The sequence below is a fragment of the Coregonus clupeaformis genome, chromosome 1 (assembly GCF_020615455.1).
Source record: "Coregonus clupeaformis isolate EN_2021a chromosome 1, ASM2061545v1, whole genome shotgun sequence".
Lineage (NCBI taxonomy): Eukaryota > Metazoa > Chordata > Actinopteri > Salmoniformes > Salmonidae > Coregonus > Coregonus clupeaformis.
In genome coordinates this window covers 96,804,013-96,829,909 of record NC_059192.1, presented here as the reverse complement: position 1 = coordinate 96,829,909, position 25,897 = coordinate 96,804,013, and the positions used below count along the sequence as shown (strand labels likewise).

At 42.0% G+C, this 25,897-nt stretch overlaps 1 protein-coding gene across 2 annotated transcripts in view; it reads left to right on the top strand.

The window, feature by feature from the left end:
- LOC121578043 (delta-type opioid receptor-like) overlaps nucleotides 1-11,571 on the top strand; it is a 28,605-nt gene extending 17,034 nt beyond the window's left edge. Inside the window, exons 2-3 of one of the 2 annotated variants that reach the window (XM_045225204.1) lie at nucleotides 6,706-7,027; nucleotides 9,186-11,571. In XM_045225204.1, the coding sequence (XP_045081139.1) occupies nucleotides 6,706-7,027; nucleotides 9,186-9,755 (892 nt within the window). In that variant the 3' untranslated portion in view covers nucleotides 9,756-11,571. Of the gene's footprint in view, nucleotides 1-6,705; nucleotides 7,074-9,185 lie in introns of both variants that reach the window. The other variant, XM_041892119.1, reaches the window with a different exon arrangement.
- The last annotated feature ends 14,326 nt before the right edge of the window (nucleotides 11,572-25,897 follow it).

Here is a 25,897-nt window from a genome sequence, read left to right as displayed (position 1 = left end):
TAACCCCAAAACACAGCACAGAGAGTCATTTCCAGAGGTGGAAAGAACCCATGTTTGATGCCGTGGCACTGCCATCCTCTCTCCATGCTGTATCAGAGGGTTCATCATTCCTTTGATACATAAGAATCACTCTCCACCTCAAAGAATCTGGAGCCAGACTAAAGACTATCGGGAGATGATTCATCTGTGGTATCCCTGATTATGGGGACAATTTCCTTAATGAGGAAGGACCAGCTAAATTCATCCAACTTGAGAGAAAAAAAGGCTTTTGATGCACATTCGGTCTACTTATAATTGGCTTGTCATCTAAACTCAGGAACAAATCTCTTATTGCAAAAAGGCATTAAACACTCATTTAACAGGATTGTGCTCGGGGACTATTTCCAGTCTGCTGTGTTATAATGTCAATCATTTGCTCTTTTCCTGTGAAATGTCTTGTGTGAGAGACAGGATGAGCGTAGTACAGCATGTAATATGAAGAAGTGAACTCCAACCATAGCTGTCACTGTCGCCCACTACTGATTACTGATCATACTACTGAACTTCCCTTCTGTTTCCATCCAAGGTCAAATATGGGAATAATGAAAACCGTAGAGCATGTTGGCATGGCTTTTTGTATACTCTGGGAGATTCATACATAGGTCCAGATCCAGATATCCCTTCTGCCCAGATCCAGATATCCCTTCTGCCCAGATCCAGATATCCCTTCGGCCCAGATCCAGATAACCCTTCTGCCCAGATCCAGATATCTTTTCTGTCCAGATCCAGATACCCTTCTGCCCAGATCCAGAATACCATTCTGCCCAGATCCAGAAATCCTTTCTGTCCAGATCCAGATATCCCTTCTGCCCAGACCCAGATACCCCTTCTGTCCAGTATTAGTCTCCCATAAAAAGAGAGTACATTGGGAGCCATATTTTCAGTTTCTCTCTCTGGAACTGGTAGGCAATCATAAGGTTTTGTCTGATAGACTCAAGCTTCACCTGATCAACAATTCTCCCCTGCTGTGTTTTATGGTCTCGTTATAGAGAGACATTTTGTGTTCCAGAATGTGCAATACAAAACACCCTGTCCTTGGCTCCTTCCTGTGCTTTTTCACTGATGACATCAGACCCATCCATCAGACACGTTATGCTCAAAGCTCAAGACATCCGGTTATTTGTGTACATCCATGGCTTATGTATAATGCACGACTCCATGTGCAAACATAGCAGACAAAACATTTATTATCTTTTAAAGTAAAATAGTTCAATTTAATTTGGCATGCATTCGCCGCCATCTCAATCTTCTGCTAGGATTCAATCCAAGTGCAATGCACTATCGACAAGGCAATTTCCCTGACGTTCTCAGAGATTGCATTCAGAGTAAACGTTGCGGATATCGGCTCAAGAGTAAATTACATTTAAAAGTCAAATGCAGGGCATTTGTGTACAATGTGCCTTTGATTGAATCCCAGCCTTCGTCTTTTCATTGTTCGGGTTACTGTGCTGCTGTTTTTTCTTTTGGTGTAGTTCATCATTTGAGATCAAATTAACTTTTATTTGTCAATTGTACACAAGGTCCAACCGAAATTTGACTTCCGCTTTATCCCAACCCCTCCAAAAGACACATATTCATATAGAGGTCAGAGAAGGGGGCTGTCACACTGGCACCCATTGTGCAGTTGTTGTGTGTGTGTGTGTGGGGGGGGGGGGGTTAAGTGCCTTGCTCAAGGGCACAACAGCAGGCAATGGCATCTTGGATTCACTTCCTTGCAGATTTTTCCCATCAGACCCAGTATTTGAACTGGCAACCCTCCGGTTGCTGGCTAGCCTCTCTAACCACTAGGCTACCTGCAGCCAAATTGAAATTGTATTTGTCCAGAAAATGCCTTGTATCTTAAAGGGATACTTCTGATTTTGTCAATGAAGCCCTTTATCAAATTCCCCAGAGTCAGATGAACTAGTGGATACCATTTTTATGTCTCTGCGTGCAGTTTGAAGGAAGTTGCTAACTAGCATTAGCACAATTGCTAACTAGCATTAGTGTAGTGACTGGAAGTCTATGGGAACTATAGCATGCTAACTGTTCCTGTAGACTTCCATTCATTGCGCTGTTCTTTCAGACTTCCAGTCTTTGCGCTAACGCTAGTTAGCATTGGCTTGCGAAACGGTCTCTAACTTCCTTCATACTGGATGCAGAGACATAAAAATTGTATCCACAAGTTCATTTGACTCTGGGGAAGTAAATAGATTGTGATCATAATAGATTGTAATTGGTGTTCCTGACAGTGCTGAACACTCTAAATTACAATCCTGAAAATCATACCCAATAAATATCAGAGCAACTGCCAATTATTTCCTAATTTAATATGCGCAGACTAGTTTACCCTGCATGCATCATTTGGACCCCCACTTGGGATTTCACATTAACTCTCTTATCGCGTCTTTATATTCAATTCTATTTATAGGAATGAATCTATGTACATACATAAGGATGTGGATTTGTGAATAACGTATGTTTAATAATATCTGGCGCAGTCCATTTTCCTAATCAGGGCCACGGTATGTTTAATCATATCTGGCGCAGTCCATTTTCCTAATCAGGGCCACGGTATGTTTAATAATATCTGACGCAGTCCATTTTCCTAATCAGGGCCACGGTATGTTTAATAATATCTGGCGCAGTCCATTTTCCTAATCAGGGCCACGGTATGTTTAATAATATCTGGCGCAGTCCATTTTCCTAATCAGGGCCACGGTATGTTTAATAATATCTGGCGCAGTCCATTTTCCTAATCAGGGCCACGGTATGTTTAATCATATCTGACGCAGTCCATTTCCCTAATCAGGGCCACAGTATGTTTAATAATATCTGACGCAGTCCATTTTCCTAATCAGGGCCACGGTATGTTTAATAATATCTGACGCAGTCCATTTTCCTAATCAGGGCCACGGTATGTTTAATAATATCTGGCGCAGTCCATTTTCCTAATCAGGGCCACGGTATGTTTAATAATATCTGACGCAGTCCATTTTCCTAATCAGGGCCACGGTATGTTTAATAATATCTGGCGCAGTCCATTTTCCTAATCAGGGCCACGGTATGTTTAATAATATCTGACGCAGTCCATTTTCCTAATCAGGGCCACGGTATGTTTAATAATATCTGACGCAGTCCATTTCCCTAATCAGGGCCACAGTATGTTTAATAATATCTGACGCAGTCCATTTTCCTAATCAGGGCCACGGTATGTTTAATAATATCTGACGCAGTCCATTTTCCTAATCAGGGCCACGGTATGTTTAATAATATCTGGCGCAGTCCATTTTCCTAATCAGGGCCACGGTTTAGTAAAAATCTAAAGAGTGTGATCAGCAAGATTTTTCCAAAGTAAAAAATATGCTGTTATCTGTTCTGAATATCTCATTGACAATAGAAGAGAATGTAGAGTTTTGAAAATGAGAAGAAATTAGACAATTTCAAATCCCAGGTGCAGACTGCATTTCTCATGAAAAACCAATATGAATGATGTGGATGAGCATAATGGGATTGTATTTGCTATTCTCAAGCATCATAGAATATTGTTTATATTTTTATAGCCAATTACACAAGCCTTTCTATATGTTGAAGATATGCCACTTTCTTTCTGGGCATTATTGGATGTTCAATAGCAATACTTTATTTACTATCCTTAAAGTCCAAGCTCCGACACCTCTTGAGTTTTCCCCCACACATCCGACACACAATTTATAACGGTGTAATTAATAGTCATCTGTGGCACACGCAAACGTAAAATGTTGGCAGGTCGGTCCACAAGATTGCCCGTGAGAATCGGATAGAAAGGCATCCGACACAGGTTCAGACTGCTCCGAAACTCTAATTCACAAATAAGCAACGGTTCCTTATAGTCATTCTGCATCTCCACAATGTAAACCCACCTTTACTCTCTGTGCTACTACATAGAAATTATTACAGAATAGTTATACAAGTCAAAATAGTTTCCTTTAAGTTTCATTAGTGTATAGGAATATGCTGAACCTATAAGGTAACACAATTAAACCTGGAAATGATGCCTCATAATGAGAAATAAGAAACAACAAAAGTGAACAGTAGCCTACTTAATGTTGCAACAATACCTTCTTTGTGTAACGGAGCACAATAAGCTCCAAATTAACACTATGATTTTGATTGAAATTATTAAGACCGGGGATGACAACAGATACTAATTTAAAAATCTAGTCAGCTCCTTTGAATTAAGCACAATGGACAACACTACTTATGTTATCCCTGGATAATTGGTATAATACGCCCAACTGGATCATAAGTGCTCTGATATGATACGTAAGAGAAACAATGTAGTATCTAATGGGTGGAAATTATATTCATGATCCACTCAGCACTGTCTTTATGCTGTTGGAGCTAATCATTTTGAAGAACTATTGTCAGTGCCTGTCATGAGAGGATTTAGGCTGGTCAAATAATGCTTCAAGTAAACAGAGAGCTAAATTCAATTTCCATTACAATGACAGTCTGTTTGTTTAACAATATCGTACTTTAACTTTATCAGACATGTGCAACTGTTGAACATAAAGAGTCTCATAATCTGTCTCTCTGCTTGTGTACATTGCTATAATCTCCCATCATGCAATGCAATAGTATCACCCCAGTAAGTAACCCATTCATAGACGCTAACTGCTTTAGCGCCTATTGACGATAGTATCTTCTGGCCGGGGGAGTTTTGTTAGGATCGTTCTGACTGTTAAAATGCATCACTTGCAGTACAGTTTTGGAAACATAAGGAACGTATCTTTCATATCAGCGAGAAATAATAATAATTTAAAAAATGTAAAATTACTACACACCTTTATTGGGTTAGTGTTCCTACACGGCCATATCTCCATGTTACATCACTTGTTTACGGAAGACAGGTGCAAGACATAGACGGCCACCTGTGCTAATTAGCTATCTAGTGTAGCGTGATCCGAACACCTGTGTGTCAGAGTAACTGGGGACGAAGTGTAGTTCAACTGGAGGCACACACAGCTTGTGGATCTGTGCTAAACTGCTGCAGTAAGTGTAGCTTTTTTATTTGAAAGATTATTTCTTGTTGGTGTGTAGTAAAAATTTTTATTTTAATGAATTTTATGATACAGTACATTCTGAAAGTATTAAGACCCCTTGACTTTTTCAAAATTTTGTTACATTACAGCCTTATTCTCAAATTGATTAAATTTGTTTTTTTCCCTTATCAATCTACACACAATACCCCATAATGACAAAGCAAAAACAGGTTTTTAGAAATTTTTGCAAATGTATATAAAAAAAGAAAACGGAAATATCACATTTACATAAGTATTCAGACCCTTTACTCAGTACTTTGTTGAAGCACCTTTGGCAGCGATTACAGCCTTGAGTCTTCTTGGGTATGACTCTACAAGCTTGGCACACCTGTATTTGGGGAGTTTCTCCCATTCTTCTCTGCAGATCCTCTCCAGCTCTGTCAGGTTGGATGGGGAGCGTTGCTGCACAGCTATTTTCAGGTCTCTCCAGGGATGTTAGATCGGGTTCAAGTCTGGGCTCTGGCTGGGTCACTCAAGGACATTCAGAGACTTGTCCCGAAGCCACTCCTGCGTTGTCTTGGCTGTGTGCTTAGGGTCGTTGTCCTGTTGGAAGGTGAATCTTCGCCCCAGTCTGAGGCCCTGAGCGCTCTGGAACAGGTTTTCATCAATGATCTCTCTGTACTTTGCTCCGTTCATCTTTCCCTCGATCCTGACTACTCCCAGTCCCTGCCGCTGAAAAACATCCCCACAGCATGATGCTGCCACCACCATGCTTCACCGTAGGGATGGTGGCAGGTTTCCTCCGGACGTGACGCTTGGCATTCAGACCAAAGAGTTCAATCTTGGTTTCATCAGACCAGATAATCTTGTTTCTCATGGTCTGAGAGTCTTTAGGTGCCTCTTGGCAAACTCCAAGCGGGCTGTCATGTGCCTTTTACTGAGGAGTGGCTTCCATCTGGCCGCTCTACCATAAAGACCTGATTGGTGACGTGCCACAGAGATGGTTGTCCTTCTGGAAGGTTCTCCCATCTCCACAGAGGAACTCTGAGAGTGACCATCAGGTTCTTGGTCACCTCCCTGACCAAGGCCCTCCCCTGATTGCTCAGTTTGGCCAGGCGGCCAGCTCTAGGAAGAGTCTTGGTGGTTCCAAACTTCTTACATTTAAGAATGATTGAGGCCACTGTGTGCTCTTGGGGACCTTCAATGCGGCAGACATTTTTTGGTACCCTTCCCCAGATCTTTGCCTCGATACAATCCTGTCTCGGAACTCTACGGACAATTCCTTTGACCTCATGGCTTGGTTTTTGCTCTGCACTGTCAACTGTGGGACCTTATATAGACAGGTGTGTGCATTTCCAAATCATGTCCAATCAATTGAATTTTACCACAGGTGGACTCCAATCAAGTTGTAGAAACATCTCAAGGATGATCAATGGAAGCAGGATGCACCTGAGTTCAATTTCGAGTGTCATAGCAAAGGGTCTGAATACTTATGTAGATAAGGTATTTCTGTTTTGTATCTTTTATAAATTTGCTACATTTTCTAAAAACCTGTTTTTGCTTTGTCATTATGGGGTATTGTGCTGTCCAGATTATTTTGTCTTCTGATAAGCATCCCCTAATTTGGTCTCTCCATTTTTCTTTCTGCATGTTGTCTTTCCAGATACACTAAAATGAAAACCGCCACAAATATCTACATCTTCAACCTGGCCTTAGCTGATGCACTAGCCACCAGTACACTGCCCTTCCAGAGTGTCAACTTCCTGATGGGGACCTGGCCGTTTGGAGACGTTCTGTGCAAGATAGTGATATCCATCGACTACTACAACATGTTCACCAGTATCTTCACCTTGACCACCATGAGTATTGACCGTTACATTGCAGTGTGCCACCCCGTCAAGGCCTTAGACTTCCGCACGCCCCGTAACGCCAAGATTGTCAACGTGTGCAACTGGATCCTGTCCTCTGCCATCGGTCTGCCTGTCATGTTCACTGCCTTAACTACTGTAACCGATAATGGCAAGTACGACAGTACGTTTCACCATGCTGTTTTTCTTTGATCCTCAATTTTAGGCAGCCTATCTGTAATTTCAGTGAGTACACCACAGTAGCGAGAGAGTAACAATTATGTTTGACAGTTCATTTTATTTCTGTGAAGCGAATGGAATTTGCCAAATGAAGCACTTTGCTGTTCTACGCATGGTCTGGGTCTGAGTCATAGAGAGAAATAGTGCCATGTTAGCTATGAAGCATTTTTTATTATCATATAATAAGAACACTTTCAGATCATTTATTTAGGTTTACATGTGACATATAAACTTTTACGTAATGGTGGATTTAACACAGCAAATCAGAGGCTATATTAAATAAAGTTTTGCAAGCGTTCATCCCTAATTGGCCTTAATGTAGGCTTCCAACTCTATTCATCAATATAATGCTTTAAAGCTGCAATATGTGTCAAGGGGTGCTGAAGGTGGGTGTGGTGCATGAATCAAGCGCAGGACGCAGGAGCTCAGTCCAAAAGACTTTAGTGCAATATTCACGTAGAAAATAAGCACAATAAGCCCGAAGGCGAAATAACGGCGCACACAGGCGTCAAACAAACGGCGCACTAACATGTGCGAAAAACCTCTCCAAAACACTGGAGGGAAGTACGTAGCTCCAACACGAAACAGAAGAGCAATCACACACAAAGACAAACACACACAACGAGAACTAAATAGGACACTAACGAGGACTAACAAGACACAGGTGTACAACATCAAGACAAAACCAAACGAACATGAAACATAGATCGGTGGCAGCTAGTACTCCGGGGACGACGACCGCCGAAGCCTGCCTGAACCAGGAGGAGGAGCAGCCTCGGCCGAAACCGTGACAATATGTCCCAACCAAATTCACATAGTGAATGTGAGTTATATATCTGTCATTCTCATTGAAAGGAAGTCTAAGAAGCGGTAGATCTGTTCTATGTGTGCTATTTCTATGCTTCCCGGTCTTAAGTTTAGTTTTTGCGTCTTTTACTTTTGGTTTTATACACCAGTTTCAAACAGCTGAAAATACAATATTTTGGGTTATGGGAAAGTATATTTCACAGCGGTTTAGATGGTACAATGATTCTCTACACCAGGGGTACTCAGGTACTATTTGAGTAGGTCCGTTCACATACATTTCCGAGGTGGCAAAGGTCTGGATGGATAATGTAATTTATCGGCGTAGTAACAAACCCCCACCCATGCAACCCATGTGACCCCAAACTGTTCACACCACTCTTGTTGGCGGAGAGAAAATGTTGCAGTTTTAAAGCAAATTTCCCACAATTCTACACATTATGCATGGAAAGAGATTTTTTTTTGCTGTTTTAAAGCTAATTTCCTGCAATTATATGCATTCTTCCATGTCTTATGTGTGTTTATATGATACCAGGCGTCAAAGCCCAAAACATGTCCGTATTGACCCCGTTCTGGGTCCAGATCCGGTCCGCCAGTTGAGTATGGAGGCTCTATACTATACCTGCTTGTTTTGTCACATAAACTGAAATTAGGCGAACTATTAGAATGTTAGCAACCAGGAAATGGCTGAGCGATTTCTACATAGTGCATCTTTAAAGATGACTAATATGACCATAGACTAGCAGCTTCCACCATGTAGTCTTTAAAGATGACTAATATGACCATAGACTAGCAGCTTCCACCATGTAGTCTTTAAAGATGACTAATATGACCATAGACTAGCAGCTTCCACCATGTAGTCTTTAAAGATGACTAATATGACCATAGACTAGCAGCTTCCACCATGTAGTCTGAAACTGAATCATTTCAGTAGTAATAGTGGGATAGAAACTTGTCAGCAAAATTAGAGATGCATGACTCCTGAATTAGGTTTTCAAAATGCCTGTAAAAACCGTCTTAGCTCTTGTTATTGGTTAGAGGAGAATAGGTTTGCAGTCTCATGAAGGAACTCTATCTGATGTCAGCTTGGGGAATACAAGCAGTCAGCACAAGCTTGTTTAACAAATGAGAACATAGCTGACTTTTATGGCTAACATTATGAGCAATGCTTCGGGGCCTATGTAGCTTTATCTACCTGTGAAAAAGACTGCTGTGAAGCTATTGGTTTTCTCATGTGCTACGGTCCTTCAACTGTGTCTTGTACTCAATCTCCACATGTTCAGGAATCATCGACTGCACTTTGATCTTCCCCCACCCATCCTGGTACTGGGAGAATCTTCTGAAGATCTGTGTCTTCATCTTTGCCTTCATCATCCCCGTCCTCATCATCACCGTGTGCTACGGGCTAATGATCTTGCGCCTGAAGAGCGTGCGCATGTTGTCCGGCTCCAAGGAGAGGGACCGCAACCTGCGCCGCATCACCCGCATGGTCCTGGTGGTGGTGGCCATCTTCATCATCTGCTGGACGCCCATCCACATCTATGTCATCATCAAAGCCCTGATCAACATCCCCAACTCCCTGCTGCAATCTGTCACCTGGCACTTCTGCATCGCGCTGGGCTACACCAACAGCTGCCTGAACCCCGTCCTCTATGCCTTCCTGGACGAGAACTTCAAGCGCTGCTTCCGCGAGTTCTGCATCCCCCTGAGTCCCTCGGCGCTGGAGCTGCAGAATTCTTCTCGTACCCGCCACCACCAGCAGCACCAGCGCCAGCAGCACTCCAGCGCCAATATGGTGGAGAGGTCCAATCAACAGGTATGACTAGGTATGGAGATGTTGTCGTTGGACTCTCGCTACCAGCCCAACGATGACATGAGCTCGGAAGTCACCCAGGTAACCACAGTGCTCTGACACAAGGCTCTGACACATAATGCACCAAGATGCTGAAGTGCAACGTGGCACGAGCATCGATCGCACCGTCGCCTCTTTCTGGAGAGTCTGACAAGTATTTGAATGCAGAATGACACTTCGTATAAGGCTTTCTGTCAGCATTATTAAAATGTTGAACTTTGGGCAGAACACTGAAATGAAGCAACATCAACTATTATGTACACAGTACCTTTGCAGACTGGTATACTGAACATACTGTAATAGGATAATGTTCTGTGGTCAACAACATTGACATTGAGTAACTCTTCATTGAGAGCACTTAATTCAAGACACTAATTCAAGAAGATTGTTATTTAAGGGTCAACCGGCGATTCAAAAAACAACAAAGCTGCCACCCCACCACTTGTTTTGGTAAACAGCTGAGGGATGGGGCTGGAGGAATGTAACCACTGTCAAATTGATAGACAGAGCTATGGATGCAAGAACTGACCATCCATGAGATCAAAATGATCAGTTTGTTTGTTTACAATTACATTATTGTTTGCTTCCATAGTCAATGGCATTATATTATTAATTTAAAAGTCAGAAAATGGATGTAGCCTACCTATCAGCTTCAAATCTATGTATAGCAGCTTTTATAAACTGTATGTTCTGTGCTAAATTGTTATGTATTATATGTGTATATGATGTGCAAGTGGTTTGGGAACTATCAAATGAATGAATTAATGAATTACATTTTATTTTTGTGTCAAATCGCCAGTTGACAACCCATCCCTTACTGGATTTATTGACGGATAGACAAACATTACAATGATTCACAGTGATAATTCAGTGATAATTATTCCGGTGTTCTGTGCAGTGCGCACCGCATAAAGAATGAAAAATAGATCAATACATAATAGTAAAAAAGGTTATCCAAGCAATAATAATAACCCTAGAGCAGTAAAAATAATACTAATTAATTAAAAAATAAAGAAATACAGCAAAATTAAACAGAAGACGTTTAAACCTGGTCTGGCACAAAGAGAAGATTCAAATCAAATCAAATTGTATTTGTCACATGCGCTGAATACAACAGGTGTAGACCTTACCGTGAAATGCTTACTTACAAGCCCTTCTAGTGTGAGAGATATAGGCCTATCTATATACATACGTGCACTTTGATATATATCTGGAGCTAAATATAGGTCACCCTTTTGCTTTTATTCCAGGCTTTATAAAAAAAATATATCTGTAAACAGAAATACACAATGGACAAAAAACGATTTCAGTTTCTCTTCATCGCTCAGCCACATAATGCCAGGGTATATCCGGTGGGATTTCTGGAAGCGTATATCGTGGTAGAAAGGGCAATAGAGGATAAAATGAGTTTCATTCTCTATCTCTTCGAGGTCACTATAGTTACATAGTCTTTCCTCTTCCATTTCACCACAATACCGACCTGTTTCAATATGCAGGGGCAATATCCCTGATCTTACATGTGCACATAGCGAGCTCTTGCTTTTAGGTAGGTTGAACATAATATATCTCTCACACACAAATTCACCCTTAATCAAACAAAAGGTTCTCAATTTGGGTTTATGATTAATCTCCACCCATTTATTTTCATATTGCATCATCAGTTGTTTTTTAATAGCATCTATGTCTCCCTAAATTTGGTTTTCGTACAAATGTTCACAGACAGGACACAATGGTGTCAAGTGAAGTTACCAATCGTTTTTCCACCATTCATTTTTCCCATAGTGGATTTTAGAAACACTTAGAATAAGGTCTGTGTTTCGTGTAGGCTTACCCTGGCGTGACGTTTTGATAACCGTGTAAATCTCTAGGACAAGGTTACTTTTATCAATATATTTGCCTGTATTTACCCCCCAAAAGTGAAATGTAATTAGCTGCTAATGTGGCTATCATAAAGAACTACAAATGCCATGATGATCTGGACGAGCATGCCGAATTGAGGCAAAGGTAACAATCTCTGGATTAACTATCCGATGTTAGCTACATTTTGTAATGAATAACTTGGCTACATTTCTTAAAATTTAGAATTCTGTGAACTGTCTTGTGCAAGTTTTAAATTGACACAATACCTGTTAGCAAATGTGTCAGCTATAGATGAAATGCAGCAGCTTGCAGGGATTTGTAGTTTTGCATGATGTCTACTGAGAGTAAACAGATTCGACTATAAGTCACCTTGTCCGAGAGAGATTTACATTACATTTTAGTCATTTAGCAGACACTCTTATCCAGAGCGACTTACAGTTAGTGAGTGCATACATTTTCATACTGGCCCCCCGTGGGAATCAAACCCACAACCCCAGCGTTGCAAACACCATGCTCTACCAACTGAGCTACACGGGACTATCAAAACATCACGCCAGGGTAAGCCTACATGAAACACATCCCTTATTTTAAATGTTTCTAAAATCCCCTATGGGAAAAATGAATGGTGGAGAAACGATTGGAACCATTTCCCTGTTTGACCGCTAGGTTTTATGGGTATTTTGACACCTCCACTGTGGAGCTCTATTACTAAGGTTGTCCCGCAGGGGTCAATTTTGGAACCTGTCCTCTTTACTATTTATATAAATAATGTTGGTGTATCTGCAAAAACCTGTAACATTCATCAGTGTGCAGATGACACTGTTATTTACATTGACATTTTAGTCATTTTGCAGACGCTCTTATCCAGAGCCACTTACAATTAGTGCATTCATCTTAAGATAGCTAGGTGGGACAACCACATACTGTATCACAGTCATAGTAAGTACACTTTTCCTCATTAAAGTAGACATAAGCAAAGTCAGAGCTAGTAAGGGGGGAATACATGTTAAGTGCGAGTGTTAGTTCACTAAAAGCATTTTCTGTTTTGTACGCTATTGCCCCTACTGCTGACCAGGCTATGTTAGAGCTGCAATCTGATTTTGTTGCTTAGCAGAAAGCCCTGGTTGATTTAAAATAGGTACTTAATGTGGGAAAAACTAAATGTATGTCATTTTCTAATTCTCATAGAAATATTTCAGATGGTTTACACATTTATGCATTGGATGGTTCTCTCATCGAGCAGGTTCCCGCCTATAAATATCTGGGCTTTTGGATTGACAAAAATGTTATGTTTAAAAAACATATGGCTGAGCTAGTTAAGAAGCTGAGATTGAAAATAGGCTTCTGTTATAGAAATCGATCATGCCTCTCCCTAAACAGCAGGAAGCAGATTGTACAGGCAACCTTCCTGCCAGCTTTTGATTATGGTAACACAATTAATCAGAATGCAGCAGGCTCTAATTAAAACCCTTGGATGCAGCGCACCATAGTGTGCTTCCCTTTATCACAGGAGACAGGTTTAATACTCATCACTGCATGCTTTATCAGAAGGTCGGCTGGACCTCTATAAACTCCTTTAGATCACTTCATTTCTCCCTTTTTGTTTAGAAAGCTCTGCTGCACAAACTTCCAACATACCTCACTTCTCTGTTAAAGTAGAAAAATACGAGGCACCAAACCCGCTCACAGGGTTAACTCTTGAGGTCCCTCGTGTCTCTACCAACCTAGATAAATCAGCCTTTCATTTTAACACCCCTCATGTTTGGAATAATTTACAATTCACATTACATCTTGAATCCCTGGTGCCAGCAGGGCAGTTTAGAACGCTGATGTGGAATACATTCACTGAGGTTTGCGAGTGTTTTGGTTGATTGTAATAATGTATTTGTGTTGTTGAAATGTAGTGTATCTGTTGTATCTTGTAGTTTCATTTTTTGCTGTTTAATTGAATTATCATGTTGATTTGTGAAGTGTTTGTTCTCAGGGCATTATTGAGAATGAGACCCGGGCCTCAATTAGGATCCCCTGAATAACTAAAAGTTAAATAAAAATAAATAAATACATATTGCCTTTACTGTAGCAGTGCAGAATATCACAACTGAAAAGGGATTTTTTTAAATGATTACATTTAGTTATTTCCAGATATTGTATTCAATACTGTTTGTCATTTTTAACTTGGCAGATGACTTGCCCACCTCCAAAATATGCCATCAACATGATAATGCTGCTGATACATTTCGGTGCTTGCAGGTTTACAGAGACAAAGTCCTAACCATTGGATTGTGGCAGACCTGGGTGCAAATGCATGCTTAATTAAGTATTTGTATTTTAAATACTTATTTTCTGTGTATTTGAGTATTTTTAAATAATGTGACTGAATCAACTACTTCTATTTGAAGTAGTAGAAAGTACTTGTATTTTCAAAGGAAAAATATCAAAATACTTACTTCGAAATGAATGTGGAAGTAATTGAAATACCTTAAATAGTATTTCAACCCAGGTCTGGGGTGTGACTGTTCATTCCAAACTAGATGTACTTGCTTGATATATTTCTATATTATATACATTTTTCAGGTCAATCCATTCAATTATTTTAAAAAGCATGTGTAGATAGGGATGCCACCAGGCTTTGTCAGATGTATGTTATGGTCTTATTATGCCTGTGTCTCTTTTCAGGGACATGACAATATACAATAGTCTATCGTAACTTTTTATTGTAAAAGTGAGATTTTTCTGTATTAACAATTTTGCAATTACAAGTGCTTTGACAAAATCCCTGAATTGTCTTAAAACGGTGACTGCATGTAATGTTACCATGGAGAACATTGTATGGTGTGTACTTTCTCAATTATTGTTGTAAATTTGAAACTGAATATGTGATTTTGACTCAAAATATCTAAGATGTACAGTATATCAAATTACTCATATTTTCATGACAAAATTATAAATATGCATGTTAATCAGCAAATGTCGTTTTTCTAAATATACTTACAGTGAGGGAAAAAAGTATTTGATCCCATTTACATTTACATCATTTAGCAGACGCTCTTATCCAGAGCGACTTACAAATTGGTGCATTCAACTTATAATAGCCAGTGGGGCAACCACTTTTTTTCTTCTTTCCCCTGCTGATTTTGTACGTTTGCCCACTTACAAAGAAATTATCAGTCTATAATTTTAATGGTAGGTTTATTTAAACAGTGAGAGACAGAATAACAACAAAAAAGTTCAGAAAAACGCATGTCAAAAATGTTATAAATTGATTTGCATTTTAATGAGGGAAATAAGTATTTGACCCCTCTGCAAAACATGACTTAGTACTTGGTGGCAAAACCCTTGTTGGCAATCACAGAGGTCAGACGTTTCTTGTAGTTGGCCACCAGGTTTGCACACATCTCAGGAGGGATTTTGTCCCACTCTTCTTTGCAGATCTTCTCCAAGTCATTAAGGATTTGAGGCTGATGTTTGGCAACTCAAACCTTCAGCTCCCTCCACAGATTTTCTATGTGATTAAGGTCTGGAGACTGGCTAGGCCACTCCAGGACCTTAATGTGCTTCTTCTTGACCCAATCCTTTGTTGCCTTGGCCGTGTGTTTTGGGTCATTGTCATGCTGGAATACCCATCCACGACCCATTTTCAATGCCCTGGCTGAGGGAAGGAGGTTCTCACCCAAGATTTGACGGTACATGGCCCCGCCCATCGTCCCTTTGATGCAGTGAAGTTGTCCTGTCCCCTTAGCAGAAAAACACCCCCAAAGCATAATGTTTCCACCTCCATGTTTGACGATGGGGATGGTGTTCTTGTGGTCATAGGCAGCATTCCTCCTCCTCCAAACACGGCGAGTTGAATTGATGCCAAGAGCTCCATTTTGGTCTCATCTGACCACAACACTTTCACCCAGTTCTCCTCTGAATCATTCAGATGTTCATTGGCAAACTTCAGACGGGCATGTATATGTGCTTTCTTGAGCAGGGGGACCTTGCGGGCGCTGCAGGATTTCAGTCCTTCACGGCGTAGTGTGTTACCAATTGTTTTCTTTGTGACTATGGTCCCAGCTGCCTTGAGATCATTGACAAGATCCTCCCGTGTAGTTCTGGGCTGATTCCTCACCGTTCTCATGATCATTGCAACTCCACGAGGTGAGATCTTGCATGGAGCCCCAGGCCGAGGGAGATTGACAGTTCTTTTGTGTTTCTTCCATTTGCGAATAATCGCACCAACTGTTGTCACCTTCTCACCAAGCTGCTTGGCGATGGTCTTGTAGCCCATTCCAGCCTTGTGTAGGTCTACAATCTTGTCCCTGACATCCTTGGAGAGCTCTTTGGTCTTGGCCATGGTGGAGAGTTTGGAATCTGATTGATTGATTGCTTCTGTGGACAGGTGTCTTTTATACAGGTAACAAGCTGAGATTAGGAACACTTCCTTTAAGAGTGTGCTCCTAATCTCAGCTCGTTACCTGTATAAGAGACACCTGGGAGCCAGAAATCTTTCTGATTGAGAGGGGGTCAAATACTTATTTCCCTCATTAAAATGCAAATCAATTTTTAACATTTTTGACATGCGTTTTTCTGGATTTTGTTGTTGTTATTCTGTCTCTCACTGTTCAAATAAACCTACCATTAAAATTATAGACTGATAATTTCTTTGTCAGTGGGCAAACGTACAAAATCAGCAGGGGATCAAATACTTTTTTCCCTCACTGTACATTCTGAATTTTGACGTATCATGAATGTTTTATAAGCACTCAAATAAACCATTATCTATCAAACACTGTAATATGTATTAATCCAACATGGTCATGTTCAATAAACCTCCACACCTTCCCTCTCTAATGCAGCAAAAAAAGGGTTTGGTTGAGATGCATCATACACTTTAGATCTCATATGAGTGACAAATCAGTTTTCCCCATCCGATCCACTTGTCATGTCAAAGCTGTCAAAGCATTTGACATTGTGGCTTGGTATCACATTCAGTATCAACAGGGGTGTTACAGCCCACAAGCCAATGTGTCATGCGTGTTTTATGCGTAAAGGGCACAATTTGAGAAAGAGTTTTGTTAGGTAACAATGAATGATACAGAGTGTCAGTCAGTCTCTTCTCTTCACTTACAGAAGAGCTACCCTCTGTGGAAAGGTTTTTAAATGGAACCAAAAAGGTTATACCTAGAACCAAAAACTGTTATTCAAAGGGTTCTCCTATGGGGACAGTTGAAGAACCCTTTTAGGTTCTAGATAGCACCTTGTAGCCTGGAAACAAAACAAAGCTCAGAAAGCAGCAGCTGTGTTCAGTTATTGCCAGACTGTTTATTACTGGACAAGAGACCCCCACTGGCTGTAGGGTCTATAACATGATTTTGAAATCAAATATTTCATGCCCATTGTACACGGTTCACCAGTCGCTCTCTCTCTCTCTGCTCTCTCTCGCTCTCTCTCTTTCTCTAATAACTTGGCTATATACCCTGGGTAACAGTACTGAGTCAATATGCAGGGGTTCAAGGTAATAACTTGTCAATATACATGGGGTGCCAGTAATGAGTCAATGTGCAGGGGTACGAGGTCATTAAGGTAGATACAGTGCATTCGGAAAGTATTCAGACCCCTTGACTTTTTCCACATTTTGTTATACCCTTATTCTAAAATGGATGAAATTGTTTCAATCTACACATAATACCACATAATGACAAAGCAAAAACAGGTATTTAGAAATTTTAGCAAATGTATTACAAATAAAAAATGGAAATATCACATTTACATAATATTCAGACCCTTTACTTAGTACTTTATTGAAGCATCTTTGGCAGCGATTACAACCTCAAGTCTTTTTGGATATGACGCTACAAGCTTGGCACGCCTGTATTTGGGGAGTTTCTCACATTCTTCTCTACAGATCCTCTCAAGCTCTGTCAGGTTGGATGGGGAGAGTCGCTGCACAGCTATTTCCAGGTCTCTCCAGAGATGTTCAATCGGGTTTAAGTCCGGGCTTTGGCTGGGCCACTCAAGGACATTTAGAGACTTGTCCCGAAGCCACTCCTACGTTGTCTTGGCTGTGCGCTTAAGGGTCGTTGTCCTGTTGGAAGGTGAACTCACCCCAGTCTGAGGTCCTGAGCGCTCTGGAGCAGGTTTTCATCAAGGATCTCTCTGTACTTTGCTCCGTTCATCTTTCCCTTGATCCTGACTAGTCTCCCAGTCCCTGCCACTGAAAACTTCCCCACAGCATGATGCTGCCACCACCATGCTTCACCATAGGAAAGGGTGCCAGGTTTCCTCCAGACGTGACGCTTGGCATTCAGGCCAAAGAGTTCAATCTTGGTTTCATCAGACCAGAGAATCTTGTTTCTCATGGTCTTAGAGTCTTTAGGTGCCTTTTGGCAAACTCCAAGTTTGCCAAAAGGCAATACGGTGCAGTCGTCCTGTCCCCTTTGCAGAAAAGCATCCCCAAAGAATGATGTTTCCACCTCCATGCTTCACGGTTGGGATGGTGTTCTTGGGGTTGTACTCATCCTTCTTCTTCCTCCAAACACGGCGAGTGGAGTTTAGACCAAAAAGCTCTATTTTTGTCTCATCAGACCACATGACCTTCTCCCATTCCTCCTCTGGATCATCCAGATGGTCATTGGCAAACTTCAGACAGGCCTGGACATGCGCTGGCTTGAGCAGGGGGACCTTGCGTGCGCTGCAGGATTTTAATCCATGACGGCGTAGTGTGTTACTAATGGTTTTCTTTGAGACTGTGGTCCCAGCTCTCTTAAGGTCATTGACCAGGTCCTGCCGTGTAGTTCTGGGCTGATCCCTCACCTACCTCATGATCATTGATGCCCCACGAGGTGAGATCTTGCATGGCGCCCCAGACCGAGGGTGATTGACCGTCATCTTGAACTTCTTCCATTTTCTAATAATTGCGCCAACAGTTGTTGCCTTCTCACCAAGCTCCTTGCCTATTGTCCTGTAGCCCATCCCAGCCTTGTGCAGGTCTACAATTTTATCCTGATGTCCTTACACAGCTCTCTGGTCTTGGCCATTGTGGAGAGGTTGGAGTCTGTTTGATTGAGTGTGTGGACAGGTGTCTTTTATACAGATAACGAGTTCAAACAGGTGCAGTTAATACAGGTAATGAGTGGAGAACAGGAGGGCTTCTTAAAGAAAAACGAACAGGTCTGTGAGAGCCGGAATTCTTACTGGTTGGTAGGTGATCAAATACTTATGTCATGCAATAAAATGCAAATTAATTACTTAAAAATCATACAATGTGATTTTCTGGATTTTTGTTTTAGATTCCGTCTCTCACAGTTGAAGTGTACCTAGGATAAAAATTACAGACCTCTACATGCTTTGTGAGTAGGAAAACCTGCAAAATCGGCAGTGTATCAAATACTTGTTCTCCCCACTGTACAGTGGGGAAAAAAAGTATTTAGTCAGCCACCAATTGTGCAAGTTCTCCCACTTAAAAAGATGAGAGAGGCCTGTAATTTTCATCATAGGTACACGTCAACTATGACAGACAAAATGAGGGAAAAAAATCCAGAAAATCACATTGTAGGATTTTTTATGAATTTATTTGCAAATTATGGTGGAAAATAAGTATTTGGTCAATAACAAACGTTTCTCAATACTTTGTTATATACCCTTTGTTGGCAATGACACAGGTCAAACGTTTTCTGTAAGTCTTCACAAGGTTTTCACACACTGTTTTTTTGGCCCATTCCTCCATGCAGATCTCCTCTAGAGCAGTGATGTTTTGGTGCTGTCGCTGGGCAACACAGACTTTCAACTCCCTCCAAAGATTTTCTATGGGGTTGAGATCTGGAGACTGGCTAGGCCACTCCAGGACCTTGAAATGCTCCTTACGAAGCCACTCCTTCGTTGCCCGGGCGGTGTGTTTGGGATCATTGTCATGCTGAAAGACCCAGCCACGTTTCATCTTCAATGCCCTTGCTGATGGAAGGAGGTTTTCACTCAAAATCTCACGATACATGGCCCCATTCATTCTTTCCTTTACACGGATCAGTCGTCCTGGTCCCTTTGCAGAAAAACAGCCCCAAAGCATGATGTTTACACCCCCATGCTTCACAGTAGGTATGGTGTTCTTTGGATGCAACTCAGCATTCTTTGTCCTCCAAACACGACGAGTTGAGTTTTTACCAAAAAGTTCTATTTTGGTTTCATCTGACCATATGACATTCTCCCAATCCTCTTCTGGATCATCCAAATGCACTCTAGCAAACTTCAGACGGGCCTGGACATATACTGGCTTAAGCAGGGGGACACGTCTTTCACTGCAGGATTTGAGTCCCTGGCGGCGTAGTGTGTTACTGATGGTAGGCTTTGTTACTTTGGTCCCAGCTCTCTGCAGGTCATTCACTAGGTCCCCCCGTGTGGTTCTGGGATTTTTGCTCACCGTTCTTGTGATCATTTTGACCCCACGGGGTGAGATCTTGCGTGGAGCCCCAGATCAAGGGAGATTATCAGTGGTCTTGTATGTCTTCCATTTCCTAATAATTGCTCCCACAGTTGATTTCTTCAAACCAAGCTGCTTACCTATTGCAGATTCAGTCTTCCCAGCCTGGTGCAGGTCTACAATTTTGTTTCTGGTGTCCTTTGACAGCTCTTTGGTCTTGGCCATAGTGGAGTTTGGAGTGTGACTGTTTGAGGTTGAGGACAGGTGTCTTTTATACTGATAACAAGTTAAAACAGGTGCCATTAATACAGGTAACTAGTGGAGGGCAGAGGAGCCTCTTAAAGAAGAAGTTACAGGTCTGTGAGAGCCAGAAATCTTGCTTGTTTGTAGGTGACCAAATACTTATTTTCCACCATAATTTGCAAATAAATTCATAAAAAATCCTACAATGTGATTTTCTGGAATTTCTTTCCTCATTTTGTCTGTCATAGTTGACGTGTACCTATGATGAAAATTACAGGCCTCTTTCATCTTTTTAAGTGGGAGAACTTGCACTAAATACTTTTTTTCCCCCACTGTATATACATATATGGACGAGCAATGTCAGGGCGGCATGGACTAAGATACAGTAGAATAGTATAGAATATAGTATATACATATGAGATGAGTAATGCAAGATACAGTTGAAATCTGAAGTTTACATACACCTTAGCCAAATACATTTAAACTCAGTTTTTAACAATTCCTGACATTTAATCCTAGTAAAAATTCCCTGTCTTAGGTCAGTTAGGATCACCACTTTATTTTAAGAATGTGACGTCAGAATAATAGTAGAGAGAATTATTTATTTAAGCTTTTATTTCGTTCATCACATTCCCAGTGGGTCACAATTTGTAAACTTCCGACTTCAACTGTATGTAAACATTATTAAAGTGGCTAGTGTTCCATTTCTTAAAGTGGCCAGTGATTTCTAGTTTATGTCTATAGGCAGCAGACTCTAATGTGCTCGTGATGGCTGTTTAACAGTCTGATGGCCTTGAGATAGAAGCTCTTTTTCAGTCTCTCGGTCCCAGCTTTGATGCACCTATACTGACCTCGCCTTCTGGATGATAGCAGGGTGAACAGGCAGTGGCTCGAGTGGTTGATGTCCTTGATTATCTTTTTGGCCTTCCTGTGACATCGGGTGCTGTAGGTGTCCTGGAGGGCGGGTAGTTTGCCCCCGGTAATGCGTTGTGCAGACCGCACCACCCTTTGGAGAGCCTTGCGGTTGCGGGTGGTGCAGTTGCCATATCAATCAATCAATCAATTTTATTTTATATAGCCCTTCTTACATCAGCTAATATCTCGAAGTGCTTTACAGAAACCCAGCCTAAAACCCCAAAACAGCTAGTAATGCAGGTGTAGAAGCACGGTGGCTAGGAAAAACTCCCTAGAAAGGCCAAAACCTAGGAAGAAACCTAGAGAGGAACCAGGCTATGAGGGGTGGCCAGTCCTCTTCTGGCTGTGCCGGGTGGAGATTATAACAGAACCATGCCAAGATGTTCAAAAATGTTCATAAGTGACAAGCATGGTCAAATAATAATCAGGAATAAATCTCAGTTGGCTTTTCATAGCCGATCATTAAGAGTTGAAAACAGCAGGTCTGGGACAGGTAGGGGTTCCATAACCGCAGGCAGAACAGTTGAAACTGGAATAGCAGCAAGGCCAGGCGGACTGGGGACAGCAAGGAGTCACCACGGCCGGTAGTCCCGACGTATGGTCCTAGGGCTCAGGTCTCTCAGTTGGCTTTTCATAGCCGATCATTAAGAGTTGAAAACAGCAGGTCTGGGACAGGTAGGGGTTTCGTAACCGCAGGCAGAACAGTTGAAACTGGAATAGCAGCAAGGCCAGGCGGACTGGGGACAGCAAGGTGTCAGCATGCCCGGTAGTCCTGACGTATGGTCCTAGGGCTCAGGTTCTCAGAGAGAAAGAGAGAACGAGAGAATTAGAGAGAGCATACTTAAATTCACACAGGACACTGGATAAGACAGGAGAAGTACTCCAGGTATAACCAACTAACCCCAGCCCCCCGACACATAAACTACTGCAGCATAAATACTGGAGGCTGAGACAGGAGCGGTCCGGGAGACACTGTGGCCCCATCCGAAGAAACCCCGGACAGGGCCAAACAGGAAGGATATAACCCCACCCACTCTGCCAAAGCACAGCCCCCGCACCACCAGAGGGATATCCTCAACCACCAACTTACAATCCTGAGACAAGGCCGAGTATAGCCCACAGAGGTCTCCACCACAGCACAAACCAAGGGGGGCGCCAACCCAGACAGGAAGATCACGTCAGTAACTCAACCCACTCAAGTGACGCACCCCTCCTAGGGACGGCATGAAAGAGCACCAGCAAGCCAGTGACTCAGCCCCTGTAACAGGGTTAGAGGCAGAGAACCCCAGTGGAGAGAGGGGAACCGGCCTGGCAGAGACAGCAAGGGCTGTTCGTTGCTCCAGAGCCTTTCCGTTCACCTTCACACTCCTGGGCCAGACTACACTCAATCATATGACCTACTGAAGAGATAAGTCTTCAGTAAAGACTTAAAGGTTGAGACCGAGTCTGCGTCTCTCACATGGGTAGGCAAACTGTTCCATAAAAATGGAGATCTATAGGAGAAAGCCCTGCCTCCCGCTGTTTGCTTAGAAATTCTAGGGACAATTAGGAGGCTCTGCGTCTTGTGACCGTAGCGTACGTATTGGTATGTACGGCAGGACCAACTCGGAAAGATAGGTAGGAGCAAGCCCATGTAACGCTTTATAGGTTAACAGTAAAACCTTGAAATCAGCCCTTGCCTTAACAGGAAGCCAGTGTAGGGAAGCTAGCACTGGAGTAATATGATCAAATTTCTTGGTTCTAGTCAGGATTCTAGCAGCCGTATTTAGCACTAACTGAAGTTTATTTAGTGCTTTATCCGGGTAGCTGGAAAGTAGAGCATTGCAGTAGTCTAACCTAGAAGTAACAAATGCATGGATTAATTTTTCTGCATCATTTTTGGACAGAAAATTTCTGATTTTTGCAATGTTACGTAGATGGAAAAAAGCTGTCCTTGAAACAGTCTTGATATGTTCGTCAAAAGCGAGATCAGGGTCAAGAGTAACGCCGAGGTCCTTCACAGTTTTATTTGAGACGACTTTACAACCATCAAGATGAATTGTCAGATTTAACAGAAGATCTCTTTGTTTCTTGGGACCTAGAACAAGCATCTCTGTTTTGTCCGAGTTTAAAAGTAGAAAGTTTTCAGCCATCCACTTCCTTATGTCTGAAACACAGGCTTCTAGCGAGGGCAATTTTGGGGCTTCACCATGTTTCATTGAAATGTACAGCTGTGTGTCATCCGCATAGCAGTGAAAGTTAACATTATGTTTTCGAATAACATCCCCAAGAGGTAAAATATATAGTGAAAACAATAGTGGTCCTAAAACGGAACCTTGAGGAACACCGAAATGTACAGTTGATTTGTCGGAGGACAGACCATTCACAGAGACAAACTGATATCTTTCCGACAGGTAAGATCTAAACCAGGCCAGAACTTGTCCGTGTAGACCAATTTGGGTTTCCAGTCTCTCCAAAAGAATGTGGTGATCGATAGTGTCAAAGGCAGCACTAAGGTCTAGTAGCACGAGGACAGATGCAGAGCCTCGGTCTGACGCCATTAAAAGGTCATTTACCACCTTCACAAGTGCAGTCTCAGTGCTATGATGGGGTCTAAAACCAGACTGAAGCATTTCGTATACATTGTTTGTCTTCAGAAAGGCAGTGAGTTGCTGCGCAACAGCTTTTTCTAAAATTTTTGAGAGGAATGGAAGATTCGATATAGGCCGATAGTTTTTTATATTTTCCGGGTCAAGGTTTGGCTTTTTCAAGAGAGGCTTTATCACTGCCACTTTTAGTGAGTTTGGTACACATCCGGTGGATAGAGAGCTGTTTATTATGTTCAACATAGGAGGGCCAAGCACAGGAAGCAGCTCCTTCAGCAGTTTAGTAGGAATAGGATCCAGTATGCAGCTTGAAGGTTTAGAGGCCATGATTATTTTCATCATTGTGTCAAGAGATATAGTACTAAAACACTTAAGTGTCTCTCCCGATCCCAGGCCCTCGCAGAGCTGTGCAGATCCAGGACAGCTAAGCCCTGGAGGAATACGCAGATTCAAAGAGGAGTCCGTAATTTGCTTTCTAATGGTCATGATCTTTTCCTCAAAGAAGTTCATGAATTTATTACTGCTGAAGTGAAAGCCATCCTCTATTGGGGAATGCTGCTTTTTAGTTAGCTTTGCAACAGTATCAAAAAGAAATTTTGGATTGTTCTTATTTTCCTCGATTAAGTTGGAAAAGTAGGATGATCGAGCAGCAGTGAGGGCTCTTCGGTACTGCACGGTACTGTCTTTCCAAGCTAGTCGGAAGACTTCCAGTTTGGTGTGGCGCCATTTCCGTTCCAATTTCCTGGAAGCTTGCTTCAAAGCTCGGGTATTTTCTGTATACCAGGGAGCTAGTTTCTTATGACAAATGTTTTTCGTTTTTAGGGGTGCAACTGCATCTAGGGTATTGCGCAAGGTTAAATTGAGTTCCTCAGTTAAGTGGTTAACTGATTTTTGTCCTCTGACGTCCTTGGGTAGGCAGAAGGAGTCTGGAAGGGCATCAAGGAATTTTTGTGTTGTCTGAGAATTTATAGCACGACTTTTGATGCTCCTTGGTTGGGGTCTGAGCAGATTATTTGTTGCGATTGCAAACGTAATAAAATGGTGGTCCGATAGTCCAGGATTTTGTGGAAAAACATTAAGATCTACAACATTTATTCCATGGGACAAAACTAGGTCCAGAGTATGACTGTGGCAGTGAGTAGGTCCAGAGACATGTTGGACAAAACCCACTGAGTCGATGATGGCTCCGAAAGACTTTTGGAGTGGGTCTGTGGACTTCTCCATGTGAATATTAAAATCACCAAAAATTTGAATATGATCTGCTATGACTACAAGGTCTGATAGGAATTCAGGAAACTCAGAGAGGAACGCTGTATATGGCCCAGGAGGCCTGTAAACAGTAGCTATAAAAAGTGATTGAGTAGGCTGCATAGATTTCATGACTAGAAGCTCAAAAGACGAAAAACGCCATTTTTTTTTGTAAATTGAAATTTGCTATCGTAAATGTTAGCAACACCTCCGCCTTTGCGGGATGCACGGGGAATATGGTCACTAGTGTAACCAGGAGGTGAGGCCTCATTTAACACAGCAAATTCATCAGGCTTAAGCCATGTTTCAGTCAGGCCAATCACATCAAGATTATGATCAGTGATTAGTTCATTGACTATGACTGCCTTTGAAGTGAGGGATCTAACATTAAGTAACCCTATTTTGAGATGTGAGGTATCACGATCTCTTTCAATAATGGCAGGAATGGAGGAGGTCTTTATCCTAATAAGATTGCTAAGGTGAACACCGCCATGTTTAGTTTTGCCCAACCTAGGTCGAGGCACAGACACAGTCTCAATGGGTATGGCTGAGCTGACTACACTGACTGTGCTATTGGCAGACTCCACTAAGCTGGCAGGTTGGCTAACAGCCTGCTGCCTGGCCTGCACCCTATTTCACTGTGGGGCTAGAGGAGTTAGAGCCCTATCTATGTTGGTAGATAAGATGAGAGCACCCCTCCAGCTAGGATGGAGTCCGTCCCTCATCAGCAGGTCAGGCTTGGTCCTGTTTGTGGGTGAGTCCCAGAAAGAGGGCCAATTATCTACAAATTCTATCTTTTGGGAGGGGCAGAAAACAGTTTTCAACCAGCGATTGAGTGCTGAGACTCTGCTGTAGAGCTCGTCACT